This window comes from Stegostoma tigrinum, chromosome 15, assembly GCF_030684315.1.
Source record: "Stegostoma tigrinum isolate sSteTig4 chromosome 15, sSteTig4.hap1, whole genome shotgun sequence".
Classification (NCBI taxonomy): domain Eukaryota; kingdom Metazoa; phylum Chordata; class Chondrichthyes; order Orectolobiformes; family Stegostomatidae; genus Stegostoma; species Stegostoma tigrinum.
The window spans coordinates 64,920,150-64,939,702 of NC_081368.1; the positions used below are offsets into that span (position 1 = coordinate 64,920,150).

The 19,553-nt window shown below is 42.5% G+C and overlaps 1 protein-coding gene across 4 annotated transcripts in view; it reads left to right on the plus strand.

Moving 5' to 3' along the window:
- The window catches only part of LOC125458970 (sodium- and chloride-dependent neutral and basic amino acid transporter B(0+)-like), a 49,533-nt gene extending 30,901 nt beyond the window's left edge, over window positions 1–18,632 (plus strand). For all 4 annotated transcript variants that reach the window (XM_048544842.2, XM_059651502.1, XM_048544843.2 and 1 more), the window contains 6 exons: window positions 1,643–1,768; window positions 3,365–3,483; window positions 7,521–7,620; window positions 8,281–8,390; window positions 8,491–8,661; window positions 17,031–18,632. In XM_048544842.2, the coding sequence (XP_048400799.1) occupies window positions 1,643–1,768; window positions 3,365–3,483; window positions 7,521–7,620; window positions 8,281–8,390; window positions 8,491–8,661; window positions 17,031–17,168 (764 nt within the window). In that variant the 3' untranslated portion in view covers window positions 17,169–18,632. The remainder of the gene's footprint in view (window positions 1–1,642; window positions 1,769–3,364; window positions 3,484–7,520; window positions 7,621–8,280; window positions 8,391–8,490; window positions 8,662–17,030) is intronic.
- The last annotated feature ends 921 nt before the right edge of the window (window positions 18,633–19,553 follow it).

Here is a 19,553-nt window from a genome sequence, read left to right on the forward strand (position 1 = left end):
TCTTCCCCCCCCCCCGCCCCACCCTGCCCTCCCATTCCTCAGATGTCATGTCCCCTGCAGTGCCACAACGATGCCGCCCGAAGGTCACAGGAACAGCAATTCATATTCCACTTGGGAACCCTGCAGCCCAATGGTATCAATGTGGATTTCACAAGCTTTAAAATCTTCCCTTCCCCAACTGCATCCCAAAAACAGCCCAGCTCATCCCTGCCTCCCTGACTTGTTCTTCCTCTCTCCTATCCCCTCCTCCCACCTCAAGCCGCACCCCCATTTCCTACGTTCTGGCCTCATCCCAGCTCCTAGACCAGCCTGTCCTCCCTGGACTGAGCTATCTCCTCCCCACCTCCCCACCTGCACTCACCTTTACTGGGTCCATCCCTGCGTCTTCAACTTGTCTGTCTCCTCTCCACCTATCTTCTCCTCTATCCATCTTCTATCCACCTCTCCTTCTCTCCCTATTTATTTCAGAAACCCCTTCCCCTCCCCCATGTCTGATGAAGGGTCTAGGCCTGAAACGTCAGCCTTCCTGCTCGTATGATGCTGTTTGGTCTGCTGTCTTCATCCAGCTCTACACCTTGTTATCTCAGATTCTTCAGCATCTGCAGTTCCTATTATCTCTGCCACTTATTCTTTCTAAGTGATACTGGTTTCCTGAGATGACTGTGTGAGAGGCAGCTTCTGGCTCGTAGCATCTGATGTGATGAGCAGCTGGGCATTAACTGTGGTACCAATGGTTTATATGACAGAACGTCCCGGTGACAGTGGGAATTTCACCACTCCTGCTACTTGATTACATGAAAAGCATGCCAAATAAACTAATTACATAACTAATGTGGTGAGAAGTAGAAGATCGTGTGAGAAAAGTCACTGTGAACCATAACTGGATACCTGTATACAACTCCCAAAAATAACACTTGGCCTGAAACCCAGCACATCGTGTCAGTGTTTATCACCTCATTTAAGAAAGAATATAATTATATGAAAATACGTCTTTGTGGTACAGTGTCAGCACCCCTGCGAGTGAACCAGGAGATCTGGGTACAAGTCCCAACAGTCCAGAGACATCCCTGAACAGACTCCTTATAAAATATCCACAATTGCAGTAGTGGCATTCAGAGATGGTTCAATTGAGCGATTCTTTAGATGTAGGAATTATTTTATGAGGAAACGTTGAACAGGTTGGGCCTTATAAACATTGGGATTTAGAGGAATTAGAGTTGATCTTATTGAGTTGTATAAGATGCTGAGAGGACTCGTCAGGTTGGGAAGAGGTTTCTTTTTGAGGAACAGGCTAGTTCCAGGGGAGGCTACATTAAAAATTAGGGATGTCACACTTAAAACTGAGATGAGGAGCATCCCTTGTGTGATTATTAGTCGGTGGAATTCTCTCTGCGAGAGATAGAGAAGGCTTGGTATTTGAATATGTTCAAGGCTGAGTTAGCTCAATTGTTTGATCGATAGAGTAGTCAAGGGTAAATGTGGGAGCAAACAGGAAAGCTAAGTTGGGGCTACAGTGAAATCAGACAGAATCTTATTGAGTGTTGCAACAGGGTGAGGAGCTGAATGATTGATTTACTCCTGCTCTTAACTTGTATATTCTTGCTTTCTGAACACCATTAACTGTATTGTATCCATTTTTCAGGTTTTGGTTTGGCTTTTATTGCCTACCCAGAAGGCCTTGCACAATTGCCATGGGCACCTTTGTGGTCCATTTTATTTTTCTTCATGCTAATCACCGTGGAAATTGACACTGTGCTTGCAGATGTCGGTAAGAATGATATTGTTTGATTAAACTCATTTCTTTCTTTTACATTACTATGGTCATCTCCCTGAATCATCTGTGATATCTTGAATAGATTCACTGCCTCCAATACTTACCTCTAATCCCAGTCCAGGCTACTGATACTGATGCCAACACAGTGCCTGAAGCAGAACATACATTTGGTCTTAATTAAGCAGAATACTTTTATGGCTTGCTAGCCACTTGTATGACATTTGGGTTATGGAGTGATCTTTCATGAGGCATCAGGTCCTCCAGAAGAGTAAATTTACATCATCATAAAGCCATAGAGTCCTACAGCATGGAAATAGACCCTTCGCTCCGACCAGTCCAAGCCAACCATATTCTCAAACTTAAACTCGTCCCACCTGCCTGCACTTGGCCCATATCCCTCCAAACATTGCATATTCATGCACTTACCTAATGCCCTTTAAACGTACTCTCATCCACCATTTCCTCTGGAAGTTGATTCCACACATGAACCACTCTCTGTTTAAAAAACAAAAATTGCCCCTTGTGTCTTTTTAAAACCTTTCTCCGCTCACCTTAAGAATATCCCCCCAGTCTTGAAATCCCCTCAGTAGGGAAAAGATGCCAGTTTAGCTCTATACTCTCAACTCTAAGAGAAATCCCTGATGCAATGGACAGTTCTGAGTGTCATGGGTAGCTGTGCTCTCATTAATATTAGTCTGGGTCACTGATCCCATGTGAGAAGGACACCCTCACAACAGCTTAGGCAGAAAGTCAGCTCAATTTTAGATAAACAGAATACATTTATTATTAATTATGGAATAGCTGGTTACATTACATCTACATCCTTTTGTCAGATGACAATTTCTATTTAAGAATATGCTGACTTTACTATTTAAGTGATATGCTTTCAACATTCAGAACGATCATTTAAATACAACTTAGTTATTCCGAGGAGCAGACTTTTATAATCTGATGATTGGGATTGTCTTGTAATGCCAGTTAACACTTTTTGTATTAATTGCCTCATACAACACTTTGTACTGATCTCAAAGGAAATTATTCTAAATGGTCATCTCTTTGCAATAATATGGTGAGAAAATATTGGTGACAATGTTAGTGGCAAAATGCATAATATTTCTTTGCAGCCACTCTTTGCTCACTGTCTTCATGCAGCAACAATTTATTTGATGTCAATGAGTTAACAGCTGCATAATGTAACACACGGGGAAATGTTACTGCAATATCTGGGAGATTGCAGAATTCAATGTTTGTTTAATGTGTCTTGCTGTGGTTTTGCATCTCAATATTAAGGCCCTGTTCCCTTTCCCTGTGCTAGCTTCCGGATTCTGCACCCTCACATTAGCTTACAGCAGACATTGCTGCTGTCAAAGGAAGGGGACTATTATTTCCCTGACTCACTGGGAATGGGATGGTTAGAAGGTGATGGAGATTCTGTCATTTTAACTCAATGCAGCCTGTCCAATTTGTCATTGCCAGCTCCTGTTGGCTGCGGGGCTTCAGTCTCGCTGGGGTGAGAGGCGGGGTAATTTCTCTGGGCTCAGATACGTTATTCCATAATTACTGATGTCACTTAATGTCCTCTTTCATCAGAAACGATATTCACAGTGCTGCTGGACTGGTTCCCTTGTTTTCGCCAAACAAGGCGCATTTACCTGATAACTGCCATTTTCCCACTACTTTATTTTCTTGGCCTTGTATTTGTAACACAGGTATGTCATTGTTCTGTAGTCTGAGGTGTTTCCATACGTGGTCATGGTAAAGATTCAATAGATGATAAGCTTCACAGGATGATCTTTTCAATGGTAGGGCAAGGTCCATACCAGCTTGGTAGTCCAGCAGGTATTATTGGGCAAGTTGATATTGGCAAGAAGGAGAGGGAAGCCTGTTTTAGGCCAATTCCAATGCCCAATAGAGTTTGGCCTCAAGTCAGAAAGGCAATAGTTAAATGAAAGAATTTAAACGATGGAGCTTGTGATATTACAATGGAGTAGAACACAAGTGAAAAACCTTTAAAAGCAACATGCAATATTTTCATTACAAGAACGTTTTGAAAATTAGCGTGCCTGGGCTGAGTAAAATGATGTCAATTTGTATTGATATAGCACTTCTTATGCCATAAAGTATTCAAAGGCACTGCACAGAGGCAATAAAAAAAAACCATTGTACCAAGTCACATAAAAGAAGTTGGATTGAAATCTGCCCAAAATTGACTGTCAACTTTAGGGATTTCCAAGGAAGGTGTCCCTGCAATTCTCTGCTGTTCACTTCATTAATATACATGACACACCTCTCTGGAATCACTTTTGGCACTATCATGTAGAAGTAATCATCTCTGCTGGGATCTTCTGTTCCCCTCTCTGGAAACTGCAGAATTGATTGGCACCAGTGCAGTCTTTAAAGTCATGTTTGTACCTGGATGAGCGCACTCAGTCCTGAGCTGCCCTGCCCCCGCTTTGTGACACTTGCCCCCATCTCAGCAGAAAGGGCAATCTTGGTGCCATGCTTTATGGGCAGGGAGCTGGAGGCCCTGCTGGATGGGGGTGAGAGAACAGGTGGGATTTTCTCTTTCCCCAGAACCAGCAGAGGAGACCACAACACCAGACTGTATTGGCCTGGTCAGATGGTGCCGCCCAGGTTAATGAGTCTACAGGAATGCCCAACGCTTTAGGAAGAAGGTCATTGACATTCGGTGCTCCATCCACAAAGTACCATTATCTTGTTTCCGATACCTCACACTTAGTCTATCTCTTCACCTCCCCCTCCCCCCTCCCTGCCCCACAACCTGGCTCTTTCTCTATTACTGTCACCGTTGCCTGAAGCAACTTCTATCACTCACTCTCACCCACCCCAGTCCTTGTCACCTCTAACCCAGAATACTCTCTGCACTGCCTGCTCACTCATTCAGGCCACCTCACATTAGCACCAACAGTAATAGCTGTACTATCTACTTTTGTCTTCCATAATTCTAGTATTCCTCTCAAACTATGTAAGAAAAAGACCACCATATGACAGACTCAATGGACATGTTGCCCATCATTCAGCTTCTCACGCATTCTGAGGAAAGGACATTGACTGTGAATGTCCTGAGCAGGCCTGTGCCTGGTGTCAGAGGACTGCCCTGTGCCAGGAATCCCTGAGCAAAGCCGATCCCTGTTGACTGGACTGTCAACCATCTTAAACTTCCCTCCTTTGTGTCTCAGCTAAACAACATTGAAAGGTAGTTACATGAATTTGGTATCCCTGGCAGAGAGAGCAGAGCCCAAAAAAGGGGAGTCACAGCAATGCAAGCAGAGATGCTAAGATCACCCAGCTGTGGTTTGAGCCCAATGAGTTAACACTTGACTGCAGAGCGTAGAGATGCAACCTGGTCCAGTCTATGAGCTGGGCGTGTGTCCCTGACCACGCAGTGTCCTTGTTCTAGCATTACAATGAGTGTTACTGACATAGCCCGAGGTAAAGCACTGAAGTATAGAAATGCACTACATGCGGCTCAGATGTGCCGTGAGCATTTTTAGAGGCTGGCACACACAAGATGCCAATGTCTGTGAGTGAGGAGTGCACATGTGATTGAATGCCATGGAGTGTACTCTGACATGATGGTGCCTGGCATCCAACACGGAGGTCTTTCAGGGCAAGTGGTGATCTGATTTTCCCAGGTCCATGCTCTCGTTGCCACACTGAGTATTTCCGAGGTTGATTGTTGCAGTGAGTTTGGTAAGATTGCAAACCATGGAAAGTTATGCTGTTAACAAGGCGTTTAACAAGTAATAACTTAACAGGGAACTCACCTCGACCTAGCGAGAATCACACCGTGCCACATGAAAAAAATGTACAAGATGCAGTGAGATGATCTCAACAGCACTCGGAAAACAAGCATACAGACTAGAGAAGCAGTCTATTCCAGTCCATGGGCTGGGTGTGTGTCCTTGAGTCCATGTTGTTCAAGAAACAGTTGAGGACACTGACCTTTAACTACATTGTAGCAATAATGCATAAGACTCCTACTCCAGAGTTAGCTGTACACTTAACTAAGCTATTCAGCATAGACACCATAGTAGCATTTGCCCGACAATGCAGAAACATTTCCAGGTGCGTACCATCTACAAAAGACAGCACAAATCCAACCAGCTACTTACCCACCCTGTCAATCTACTCACAATCACCAGCGTAGTAATGGAAGGAGTTGTCAGCAGCGCTGTCAAGCAGCTCTTGGTCAACAATTACATGCTCATTGGATTCCACCATAGCTTTTCCACTCGTGAAAACTTTGCTCCAAATATGAACAAAAGAGCTGAATACCAGAAGGAAGTTAAAAGTGACTGCTCTTCATATCATGTCTGCGTTTAACCAAGTGTGGCATCAGTAAGACCCAGAAACACTGGAGACATTGGAAAATAAGTGGAAAGTTACCTGCTGGCTCAAGTCATACTTGACGTATGGGAAGATGGTTGTGGTTGTTGGAGGTCAGTCATCTCAACTTGAGGACATCTGTGCAGGTGCTCCTCCGGATAGTGTTCAAGGCCCAACCATCTCCAGCTGCTTCTTCAATGACCTTCTCTCCATCCTAAGGTCAGAAGTGGGGATGTTCTTTGATGATTGAACAATGTTCAGCACTATTCACAACTCCTCAGATGTTATAGACATCACTGCATACAACAACAAGATCCAGGCAATATTCCATCTAGCACTGATTAGTGATAATATTCTCACCACAGAAATGCTAAGCCAACCCTGTGTCCAGAGAAAATCTAACCATTGTCCCTTGATATTCACAATATGTACATGTATTCACTATATATTCAATATATTCGCTTTGAGTGAATTTCCCATTATCAACAGCCTGGCAGTTAGCATTGATGAAGAACTGAACTGGATCAGCCCTAAAATTCTGTACATATAAGAGCAGGTTAGGAATTTTGCATTGAGGGTGCTTGATGTCTCACTACTGTGTACAAGGTACAGGTTAGGAATGTGATGGAATAGTGTCTGTTTGCTAGGATGAACACACTGCAATAACAAGATCTAAACAAATTATTCTGCTTCATTGATACCTCATCTAACAACTTTAACATTCTCTCCCATTATTCAGAAATGAGGACTGAATTTAGAGTGAGATTCACTCAAGGAAGTCTTCTCAGCTAGACTTGTGACCATGAAACTCTTCTCAATTATTGTACAAAAAAAAAATGGTTCACTCATGACCTTTAGTGAAAGGAGTCTGCCATCCTTCTCAGAGATAACAAAGTGTTGAGCTGGATGAACGCAGCAGGCTAAGCAGCTTCTTAGGAGCGCAAAAGCTGACATTTCGGGCTTGATGTTTCTGGTGAAGGGTCTAGGCCTGACACATCAGCTTTTGCGCTCCTGTGATGCTGCTTGGCCTGCTGTGTTCATCCAGCTCCACACTTTGATATCTTGGATTCTCCAGCATCTGCAGTTCCCATTATCTCTGGTGCCATCCTTTTCCAGTCTGGATGACTTCTGACACTACCAACATATCAGTATGGTTGACTTTTAGCTGTCCTCAGAGGACATGAGGAAGTAAGGAAACAGGGATGGGTAACAATGCTTGACCTTGCTAGCAATGCCCACATTTCATGACTTCTGCATTACCTTTCTGTTTCTCCTTAAATGTCTGATGATCTGTCTGAAAAAAGTAAAAACTTAATACCCCTTTAATGTCTTATTTTGAATGTGAGAATATGAAATTTTCTCATGTAACATTTTCGAATGTTTCATTAAATTTTAGGCTGGAATTTACTGGATAAACTTAGTGGATCATTTCTGTTCTGGATGGATTGTCATTATCACAGCTTTGCTGGAACTCATCGGTCTCAGCTGGATCTATGGTAAATGAATTGAAAAAAACAATGAAACAAAATAAACAATAGTATTTATAAGTATTCACGGGGATCTGCATGTCTCTTCAGAAACACCAGGACAAATTAATTGGCTGATGTTGTACAGATAGGTCTTCATCTTCCCCAGTTGGCTGGAAGTGCCAACATGATACAGGCAGTGTCTTCTGCATCTTACATTTATGATACTCATCTTCATTTTCCTCTTAATTGCTGATGGTTAAACATCTTCAGCCCAATTGAACAGCTTGTGCCATTTCTTGCAGTTGCCACTTACTCCCAAATATCGAGGCAGATGGTACAAAACAGGTTAAGCTTCAGTCTGTTCTGATTTTTTTTTTTAATATTCTAGGATCCACTTGGTAATCTTTATCTCAAGACAGAAAACTCACTTCAGTAGTCCATCTGCCCCAGTCTAATGACAGATCTGTCCGTTTCAGCGCAGATCAGAAATAGGAGCTCCTCCTAGAGAGAGTGCAAACATTTTACAGTCATGAGTAGTCAGGTATCAATTCATGCATCCTGGTTCCTTCTTTGACTGAACCTGTTCATTAGGGCCGCGCAGTACAAGATAAGATTTTTCAGTAAACAAGCACCCTAAAGATAGATGAAGCAAGTGACTGTGACTCTGTACTTCCTTTTTGTTCACAGGGATAAACAGATTTATCAAGGACATTGAGATGATGATCGGGAAAAAGAACTGGCTGTTCTGGCTGTGGTGGAGAATGTGTTGGATTGCGATCTCCCCATGTTTGCTGGCAGTAAGGAGATGCAACACCTTTAAGTGATTTAAGTTGGCAATAATCAAACGACACATAATGTTTCATTCCATTCTCACCCAGTTTGTGCAATCATTTGCAGATCATCTTGTTCTGGGCCTTAGCGACATTTGATCCTCCAACCTATGGACCTGTTGAATACCCTGTCTGGGCAATAGCACTGGGCTGGTGTATGATTGCTTTCTGTATTATGTGGATCCCCCTCGTGGCCATTGTGAGAGTTATCCTAGCTGAGGGCTGCACCTTGTGGCAGGTGAGGAAATACCTCTGAATACTTTTATGGAGAAAGAAATGGGAACTCAAAATGGTCCTCTGCAATGGCAGTAATGTCAATGTTACCTGTGTCACTACAGAACTAAATTGTGTTCACAGCCATTTATATCCATTTACAGAGTGACTTAGGCCGAACACCACCTTGATGAAGACCTTAGCAAAAGAGTGATGAGTGTGTTGGAACTGTGTGAGGGATGAAGGTTCAAATGGGAGTAAATTTGACACGGTAAAAATAGAATTTTAAAATAATATTGCAGAATAGTGTTGTGGATGACAGAGTGTGATGAATGGAGTCAAACAGTATGATATAAGAGTGTGTCAACAAATGGGTTCAGAATGTGGAAGAGTGGTAAACAAAGTAATAGAATTACAGCTTATTTAGCTCAATGTTGAAAGCATTAGGAGCTAGCTAGATGAATGGGTGAGTATGATTTGGTAACTATTACAAAGGCATGGCTGCAAGATGATCAAGGCTGGGGAGTGAATTTAAAGAACACTTGGTATTTTTGAAGAATGAGTGGTAAGAACAGAGAGCCGTGGTAGCTCTATTAAAAAAAAATGAGCTCAATGTAACAATGAGGGTTTGAGACAAGATCATTTCTCAAGACATAGGATCTGTTTGGTGAAGATAAGAAGTAGTGAGAAAAAGAAGTCTTTACTGAAAGTAGGCTGTTAATCTTGCAAAATAATGCAGACTCATAAGACATACTGGAATATCTATGAGTAACATTAATCTTCATAGAGATCGGGTAAAACAAACTGACAATGTTGAAGAGAAGTTCATGGAGTGTATTTGACACACTTCCTTCAGATACTATATTATGAAAGCAACTATCAAAGGGCTAAATTTTTGATCTGGTAATTTGCAATGAGACATGATTAAGACGTAATAAATGATTGCCTACGGAAGACGGATTTCAAAATCTGAAGATTTTTATGTTAAAGGCAAAGATGACAGTCTTAAACTTATAAAATGATATTCAAACTGTTAAAGGACAGGTCTGGTTAAAATGGACTGAAAAGAAAAGAATAAAGAGTAGGAGATATTTCATATCTCACAGCACAGATATATTCCATTGAGAAAGAGCTACTTTAAAACAAAACATAATTCATCTGTAACTAACTAAGAAAGATGTGGATGCCGTCAAATTCAATTTTCCAAATATTAGTGATGGACCAGAAATTGAGTGTATTTTGTAAACAAGGAAATCACTAGAAAAATAATTAAGAAGGAGCAAATAGATTGAGATCACTCGACCAAGAAATATAAAAAAAACTGACAGGTAGAGTTTCCACAAAATCTTAAACAGGGAAAAACAAGACATTGTTAAAGTAAGCATGGCTCCCATGATGATGACACTCATGAGTAAGTTAATGGCTGAAAACAAGAAAATGTTTATATCGTCTTAGTAGAAGACGCTAAAAGACCCCAATGGCAGAAAATTGTGGAAGACTCTAGATTTCTGAGGCAGATTGTCAGAATAAGGAGTTGCTTAAGTGCTCTTAGAGAGTCATGAATCACTGTAATTTTCCAGCCAGTTAGATCAGCCATGATTTTATTGAAGCCCAAAAGGCCCTGTAGCCCAGCATGCTCTTGGTTCTTAACTCCTTGTTTTCTTGTCTTAAAATCCTTGATACTTTTCATTAGCCTTAACCTTTTTACCAATTTGATTTGAAGCTGTGAACTGGGAATTGAGAACTGGAGATGACGTATGGGCCACATGACAGCTAGCTTGTGTGAAAAGGAAAAGAATGGACCAAAAAAGCTCTTTGTTTGTTAGTAAGGCCAGGCCTGAAGGTAAATTGCCGGGTGATTCTTGACAGCGACACCAATTGTGTTTATACAGATAGCAGAATTTGTCTACAAAGAAGGTCAGTGTCTCAGAATTTGTTGTAGCAACCGTGGAAGAGATCCTATGATGAAGCAAACTGTAGACGTTGAATAGTAATTGAGTCTTCTGGAAGAGATGGTCAGTCTATTAGGGCATGACTATAGCTAAGTTGGTGTTTTGAACTGTGTTTTCAGTGTAGATGAATTTGGCTGTTGGTGACACAGCATGAAGATTTCAAAGCTCCCTGCCTTATCTCAAATACCAGTTTCCAGAAGCCCAGTGAGTAGAAAGTTGAGCCAAAAGTATTACGTCCTTTACCTTAGCAAGCATGAAAAAATGTTTTCCTGAACAATCTTTCCAGAAAATAAAGCACTAAAGAACTCAAATCTAGGCCTGTGCAATGATGTCTCAGACCCTTTCTTTCAAAGTGACATAAGAACCATTTGATTATTGTTGTGGAGATAGTAGGAATTGCAGCTGCTGGAAAATCTGAGATAACAAGGTTTAGAGCTGGATGAACATGGCAGGCCAAGCAGCATCTGAGGAGCAGGAAGGCTGACGTTTCGAGCCCAGATTCTTATTGTTTTTGTTATTTTCTTTTATTTATCCCTTAATGTGATTTTTTTGTGAATGTGGTTGAAAACAAATGTTTCATGTTTAAAGCATAGACATTAACAGATTTAGAGATAGTAAGAACTATCCTGCTTTCCTGCTCCTCGGAAGCTGCCTGGCCTGCTGTGCTCCTTGAGCTCCACACTGTTATCTCTGACATTAATCAGATACCTCGTTGTCTATTTTTTCTCTGTAAAGATGCTGTGCATTTAATAAATTAAGTCTTTTGTTTAAGATACATAGTAGGTGTCTGGAATTAATTATTTGTAAAGTTGAGGATTGGCTGTTCAAAAGTCTGTTCAGAACCATTGGAGTAACTTATTGGGGAGGCGGGTGGGGAGTGAGGGAGAAAGAGCAGTTTGGTTTGGCTGTCTGTCTCGGTGTTGTAACACTTGTAGAATCCGAATGCAACATGAAATTTACAAAGGGCCTCATTAATTTGAATGACCGGTCTAATTGTGCATTATCACTGGAATTATCTAATTTTGCTGCCAGAATTCTTGCAAAGTCTGTAGCCTTTTGCCATGCCTTCAACAATAACAGCAACTTATATTTATGTGTTACCTTTAATTAATCAACGTGTTTCACATCAGGCTTAAAAAGGCCAAATGTGGAAAAGATTTTAAGGAGCCTCTGAAAGGTGGAATGAAAGTTGGCAATGTTTACAGAGGGTGTTTTCGTGTCCAGAATCAGAGTAGCTGCAGGCATGGCTGCCAATGGTGGAATAATTAAAATCAGAAATGCTCAAGAAATCTGAATTAGATGGCCGGAGATGTATCAGTGGTTTACAAGTCTAGAGTGAAGTGCAGAGAGAGGGAAGGATGAGTCCTGGAAGGAATTTGAAAGGAAGGATTTTCGGTTTAAAATTGTTTTGATTTACCAATGTCGAAGAGCAAGGAACAGGAATGTTGTTTGAACGGAACTTAATGTGAGTAATCACCAGGCAACAAGAGTTTTGAATGATCTCTGGTTTATGGAGAGTAGAATGTGGACTTTGAATCAACAGTAAAATGGAAAAATAAACTGTACTGATAACAGCACAGATTTTTTTCCAATCAATTCATGGGATGCCGGCATTGCTGGCTTGGACAGCATTTATTGCCCATCCCTAAATGCCCCAGTTAAGAGTCAACCATATTGTTGTTAATGTGGAGTCACATGTGGACAGGTAGAGATAGCAGATTTCCTTTGCTAAAGGACATTAGTGAACCAGATTGGATTTTACAACAACTGCCAATGGTCACGTGGTTGCCATTTACACAAGCTTTTAATTCCAGATTTTTATGAAATTCACTCTTCAACATCTGCCATGGCGGGATTTGATCCACATCCACAGAAAATTAGCCTGCAGTTCTCAATTATTAGCCAAGTGATATTACCACTTCACCAGCGGATATGAAGAGCAGAGGACTAAATTGCACTTTATTCTTCATGTAAAAATCAATGCTGTTATTGAGGACACAGATACATGGTGAGGAGCTCGATGCGGAGTCAAATATGAGACCAAGGTAGCAAACAGCAGCAGAACCTGAGATATTTTCGAGGTAGGGGATAGGGATGGACAACGTGACTGTGCAAGAGTATTTGGATCTGTACAAGTAAGATTGTAATGTAAGATTGTAACAATCCCTGATAAGACAGCCTTCATTTGTTTGAAGTGGAAAAACGTTCAAGGAACAGGTACTTACTAATAGAATAAAGCCTTACTAATAGAACAAAACAAATAATGAAAGGTTGTCCTTTGCTTGCCCAATATCGGATGAGCGTTGCTGCCTTCCATTGTGGGGAAATACTCCTCCTGAATGGAAGAAGAATATCAGTTATAGTGTTGCTTCACGTTTGGATGCCATAGCTGAAAGGATATGAAGGAAACGTTTTTAAAGCCTACATCATAGAATTGTGTGTAAAGGGAGGCTACCATTTATGGGCGTGGATTTTCCCTTTTTTTTGTCTAAGTAGTAGGGGGAGGTGAGTGTGTGTGATGAAAACTCATGATCTTCCCTTCTTTTGCCCAAATGATGGGGGAGGGTGTAAGAGGCACATTTGGTGAACATTAAGTCACAGCCCTAAACCATGTCAATCACCTGATTTATTCACACTAAGAGTTGACAAGTGACTGAAGGTGATGATCCTGTCCTATCACAGGCCTCAACAGAAACCGATATCCATTTCAAGCCCACAACACACTCACCGCTACCTAGAATACACCTCCTCCCACCCACCTTCCTGCAAAAAATGCCATCCCCTATTCCCAATTCCTTCACCTCCACCGCATATGCTCCCAGGATGAGGCATTCCACTCCCGAACTCCCAGATGTCCTCATTTTGCAAGGACCGCAACTTCCCCACCCGAGTGGTCAAGAACATCCTCGAATGAGTCTCCCGCAACTCACCCATCACAGCCCCTCCCCACAATAACAACCAAAACAGAATCCCCGTCATCGTCACGCACCACCTCACCGACCTTCGGATCCAACGCATCATCCTCCAACACTTCCGCCATCTGCAATCCGACCCCCCCGCCCCCCCCCCCCCCACCCTTTTATCTACTTTTCGGAGTGTCCGCTCTCTCCGTGACTCCCTTGTCCTCTCCACACACCCCTCCAGCCCCACCTCACCCGGCACTTTTCCCTGCAACCACAAGAAGTGCTCCACCTGCCCTCACACCTACCCCCTCGGCCCCATCCCAGGCCCCAAGAAGACTTTCCACATCAAGCAGAGGTTCACCTGCACACCTGCTAATGTGGTATACTGCATCCACTTCTCCAGATGTGGCCTCCTCTACATCGGGAATACCAAGCGGAGGCTTGGGGACTGCTTTGCAGAAAACCTACGCTCAGTTCACAAGAAACAACTGCACCTCCCAGTCACGAACCATTTCAACTCCTCCTCTCACTCCTTAGACGACTTGTCCTGGGCCTCCTGCAGTGCCATAATGATACCACCCAAAGGTTGCAGGAACAGCAACTCATATTCCGTTTGGGAACCCTGCAGCCCATTGGTATCAATGTGGACTTCACAAGCTACAAAATCTCCCCTCCCCCGATCTCATTCCAAAACCAGCCCAGCTTGTCCCCGCCTCCCTAATCTGTCCTTCTTCCCACCTATGCCCTGCTCCCACCTCAAGCTCCACCCCCATCTCCTACCTACTAGCCTCATCCTGCCCCCTGTCTGTCCTCCCTGGACTGACCCATCCCCTCCCTAACCCCCCACCTACACTCACCTTTATTGGCTCCATCCCCGCCTCTTTGACCTGTCCGTCTCCTCTCCACCTATTTTCTCCACTATCCATCTTCTATCCGCCTCCCCCCGCTCCCTATTTATTTCAGAATTCCCTTCACCTCCCCCACATCTGATGAAGGGTCCAGGCCCAAACGTCAGCCTTCCTGGTCCTCTGATGCTGCTTGCCCTGCTGTGTTCATCCAGCTCTACGCCTTGTTACCTCAATATTGGTGAACCTGGGTCACTGGAAGCTGCTGCCCAATCAGAGGCAGACCCCTTCTGAGTCCTCAGGTCTGTCGTCCAAGGCAGACACCTTGGGCAGAGCCCCTTTCATCCTGTCCTCCCAGGGTATTGTCATGGGGAGAGCCAGGGGTTAGTGGCGTCAACAGCAAGTGGTGGGATTGGTTTCACCCCCTGCCCCCTCACTCTTTGTGTTTCTAGCTTCCCTCAGATTGGAGAATTTGGAGTCCCCTCTGCCAGATTGCCATTGTTTTCCTGCTGGGAAAGGAGCCACTTTTGCCCACAAATGAGTCAGGAGATCAGGGAGGTGGTGAGCTGAGATCCTGAAGTGCCCTTTAATTGACCCCTGAAAGACTTTCATTGCTGGCCAGTCGAGAAAATCACCCCTGGGCCTATCACTTAATTGCTGAAGTGTGTAAGTTTCAGTCCAACGTAATCTAGCTCAAACTTACCTCCTAAATGCCAACTGTTCATAATTGTTTATCTGTAACAGGAATCAGTTTATTTGTTATGAATAATTATTCTTGTTCAGTACAGAAACTTGGTCCCATGCTTTCTGTCAACCTGAACCTGAAAGGCAGGTACATTGGGGAACTCGATGTACTTATTAAAATCTTTAACTTTTGAGATAACTCTGCAGATGGTGCAGCTTGATGTCCCATGTGCAACAACAGCCAGGCATCACATTTGTTTTTAAATCCTTTCAAGGCCTGGCACCTCTGTACCTCTCTGAACTCCGCCAGTCCTAATAACCTTCTAAGGTGCCTGTTTCCCACAAATTCTAGCATCTTGTGTTCCTGTGATTTTCATCATTCTACATTTCTGGCCACGTCTTCAGCCACTGAAATCTGGAATTTCCACCCCTACGCATTCTGAATTTCCACCTCTCTCGTCTACATTTTCGGAAAGTAAACATGAAGCAAATATCTTTGATCTTTGCCGGAGCTCTAATCTCTAATGTCCGTTTGCGTCCCCCACCTTGGTGTGAAGGTGAGTCAGACTATTTGCAACCTTGGTGCTGCGTTTCTCTTCAGATGAGATTCTGATCACAAGCTTGTGCCTTCAAAAATGTTTCCTTCTAACTTGGCAAAACCTCCTGACCCTGCTCTGCCTTAGCTCATCCACCAGCAAAACTCTAAAACGTTCCTTTGTAAGCTCTTGGCAATGCACGCTGACGTCTTGTCTCCCATCTTGCTTCTTCCAGAAACATTTGTTTATGCAAAACTCTACTTCTCACATCCTAAGTCATGTCACATCTAAATCACACACCACCCTGTGCTCAATGAACAATAGGGGCACTCATTCCAATAACAGCTCAATTTTAAACTGTTCAACAGTGCTATATTTATGGACCCATTCTCTTTAACCATGTACCCTCCCACGGCTATAAAGGTCATTGAGGTATAAAAACAAAAGTTGCTGGAAAAGCTCAGTGGGTCCAGCAACATCTGTGAAAAAGAAATCAGAGTTAACGTTAACTTTGATTTGTTTTCTTCATAGATGCTGCCAGACCTGCTGAGATACTTCTGTTTTTATTCCTGATTTACAGCACCTGTAGCTATTTCAGTTTGTATTAAGTCATTGAGATATCTGCATGCCAGTTCTGACATTTTCTGACTCCTGAATTTGAATTTCACTATTATTGGTGGTTACCCCTTCAACTGCTTTGGCCTGTTTTGGAATTCCTTCTTGTTATCATGGTATATTTTGTAGTCATGTTCTCTGGAACCATTAGATTTAGCTTGGGTAGGTTTAATGTCATAAATCTTTCTTACTGGTATTACTGTAAGTTGTAAATACCAGTTGGGGATAATTGCATGCACAAAGCGCTTGGCAGAAGATATGCTCTGTCTTAGTAAACAAAATAGGTTGATTACATAATACTTACTAGCTAGTGAGAGCATACCTGAGTCATGTGACATCATGCTAAATTGAAAAATAAGCTGTCAATACTTTGCACTACATAAGGTCAGCACAAGAACAACTGGAAATAAAAATGTTTTGCTCCTCCCAGGAGCAATCATTTATATTGTGATGGGTGGAGCTTATCTCATGATATGAGTTAACCCTTTCAGCTACTATCCATCTTAGACAATATTCTTATGTTATAAAGATATTCCTTCATATACAAAAACAGAAATTGTTGGAAAACCTCTGTCTCGCAGCATTTGTAGAGAGAAATCGGAGTTAATGTTTCAGGTTGAGTGACCCTTCCATCATATATCTCAGTATTGCAGTACTGAGACATTAGAAGTTAGACGTGGGTCTATAATCGCTGCGGAAAAACAAACAGGTTTTATTTTAGTATAACACAAATTGCCATTGGTTGGAACAAACTACAGGATAACCTATATAGGATCAGGGGTTTTTTTTCCCTAGTCAGAAGCAAATAGTGGGAAAAATTCAAATGGAAAATTCAAACATTTCACTTTTCCTTTCATAGAAAATTTCTGCGGCTTGCACGTCAGCCCCTGATTGGGGTCCGTACTTGGAACAACACAGAGGGGAAATGTACAGGAAGAAGCCTGGCTCAACAGAAGTCCCAATCTGTGTGCAACTTCTGGCCTCTCCTCAGATCTGAAAATTTAATGGAATAGTTCTGCTTGGCCTACTCATCATGAAAATCCATCCACAATGACTTAGATATTTGTTCTTCAGTATTGTCAGTAATTTGCTTGGGACGCAGGCACAACTATGAGCAGTTTAATAATACAGCAGAATTGCTGAGCATCAGAGTTTCCACACCATAAGCCTTCGGTCATGCTCTGATCTGAGCCCTGATGCTAACACACAGGATACCAGCTGTAAACAATTCCTTCAGCAGCACTGTATTTAATTTAAAGAAAGCTGGCAGGGATGTATTTAACTCCAAGAAAGCCAACAGGGAATTTAAATTACGGGAATTGGGCAGCATTGTGGCTCAGTGGTTAGTGCTGCTGCCTCACAGTGCCAGGTACCTGCGTTCAGTTCCACCCTCAGGTGATTGTCTGTGTGGAGTTTGCACATTTTCCCTGTGTCCATGTGGGTTTCCTTTGGGTGCTCAGGTTTCCTCCCATAGTCCAAAGATTGGCCATGCTAAATTGCCCAGTGCATCCAGGGATGTGCAGGTTAGGTGGGTTAGCCATGGCAAGTGCAGAGTCAAAGGAGTAGTGTGGGAGGTGGGATGAGTCTGGGTGAAATGCTCTTTGGAGGGTCAGTGTAGACCTGATGGACCAAATGGCCTGGTTCCAAACTATAGAGATTCTATGATTTCTATAGTATTGGGAAACCCCTCACACAATGAAGTCTCATCATTAAAATGTGACCACGAGATATCTGATATTAGAAGAGTCCTCAATGCTATGTGTTGTCCAGATTTCAGTGAGTCTTGACCTTTGAGTTCCTGTGGCCAATTTGGAAAAAGTAACTACAAGCTAATGGTTGTGGTTCCATTACACTCGCTTCAGTTTCTAAGCCGCATGGACATGCTCATTCTAAATCTGCCTCAGAGGGTGAATCTCATTCACCTACCTGAAAATGCTGATGAGCCCGAGATATTCTTCTTGAAGCAACTTTCTATGTCAATGCATTATTTGTAAACCAATGGCATTAAATTGATAGGCTTTTTTAGAAGTTGCAGTCCAAGGGAGGAGAAAGGAGTTTACATCTGTCATTGTCTTGGATGTGATTTTGTGCAATAAAAATAGTGAGTTTAGGGACAAGAAGGGATTTGCAAGGACTGTAAGCAGGTCCAATAAAGGAAATGTTCATCTGAGTTAGTATGGTGAAAAATTAATGGAATTGTAATTGTAGGTATTGCTTGAAATTGAAGAGAGTGAGGTTCTTAAGTTTTAATGTTATATTGGAATGCTGCAAGAAATTGTTAATGGAATACTGAGGAGTGAGCCCTGGCCATTTTGTGGCCACCATTGTTTGTTCTGTTTGGATTTTGAAATTAGTGTATAAAACAGCAAGTGTGGGTTTGCCGATTTAAAAGGTAACTGGACAAGAGCTCCTGTTATCATGATTCACATCAACAGTATGGAGTGAGATAACAAGGTGTAGAGCTGGATTAACACAGCAGGCCGAGCAGCATCAGAGGAGCAGGAAGGCTGACCTTTTGGGCCTAGACCCGGCTTCAGAAGTGGTCTAGGCCCGAAACATCAGCCTTCCTGCTCCTTTGATGCTGCTCGGCCTGCTGTGTTTATCCAGCTCTACACCTTGTTCTCTCAGATTCTCCGGCATCGGCAGTTCCTACTCTCTCTGAAACAGTTTGGAGTGCCTGGGTTTCTACCCATTAGCTGCTCAGCATGGGCAAACTAGCAGACTGGAACATGGTCTCCAGATTCTGTAGGTGTGTATGGATGGTCAACGTACACTTGAAATAAATCAATGTTGTATTCACCGTAACAAGACCAAAGAAGCTATTTTAACTCCAACTTGTGTTTTCCCATGACCATGTCATTCTGTATGAATTTTCTTTGTTAATTCTTTGTGCACACATTTTCTATTTATATCCAGTCGTGACAAGTATGATTGATAAGAAATGAACCTTGATTAAGTAATAATTACTGAATCAATGTAATTGATAAGCACGTGGGTAAGACTGGACATGTGCTTGCTAATGGATGTAATGTAAGCTTAAATATTTCTGGAAAACATGAAACCAGTAGAAACCATTCAAAGAAATGACTTTAACTTTTAATACATTGCAGGCATCACAGCCTTGCTCAGGAACAAGGCTTATAAGACCATAAGACATAGGAGTGGAAGTAAGGCCATTCGGCCCATCAAGTCCACTCCACCATTTAAATCATGACTGATGGATATTTCAACTACACTTCCCTGCACTCTCCCCGTAGCCCTTGATTCCTTGTGAGAACAAGAATTTGTCTATCTCTACCTCAAAGGCATCCAACGTCCCGGCCTCCACTGCACTCTGCAGCAATGAATTCCACCAGCCCACCACTCTCTGGCTGAAGAAATG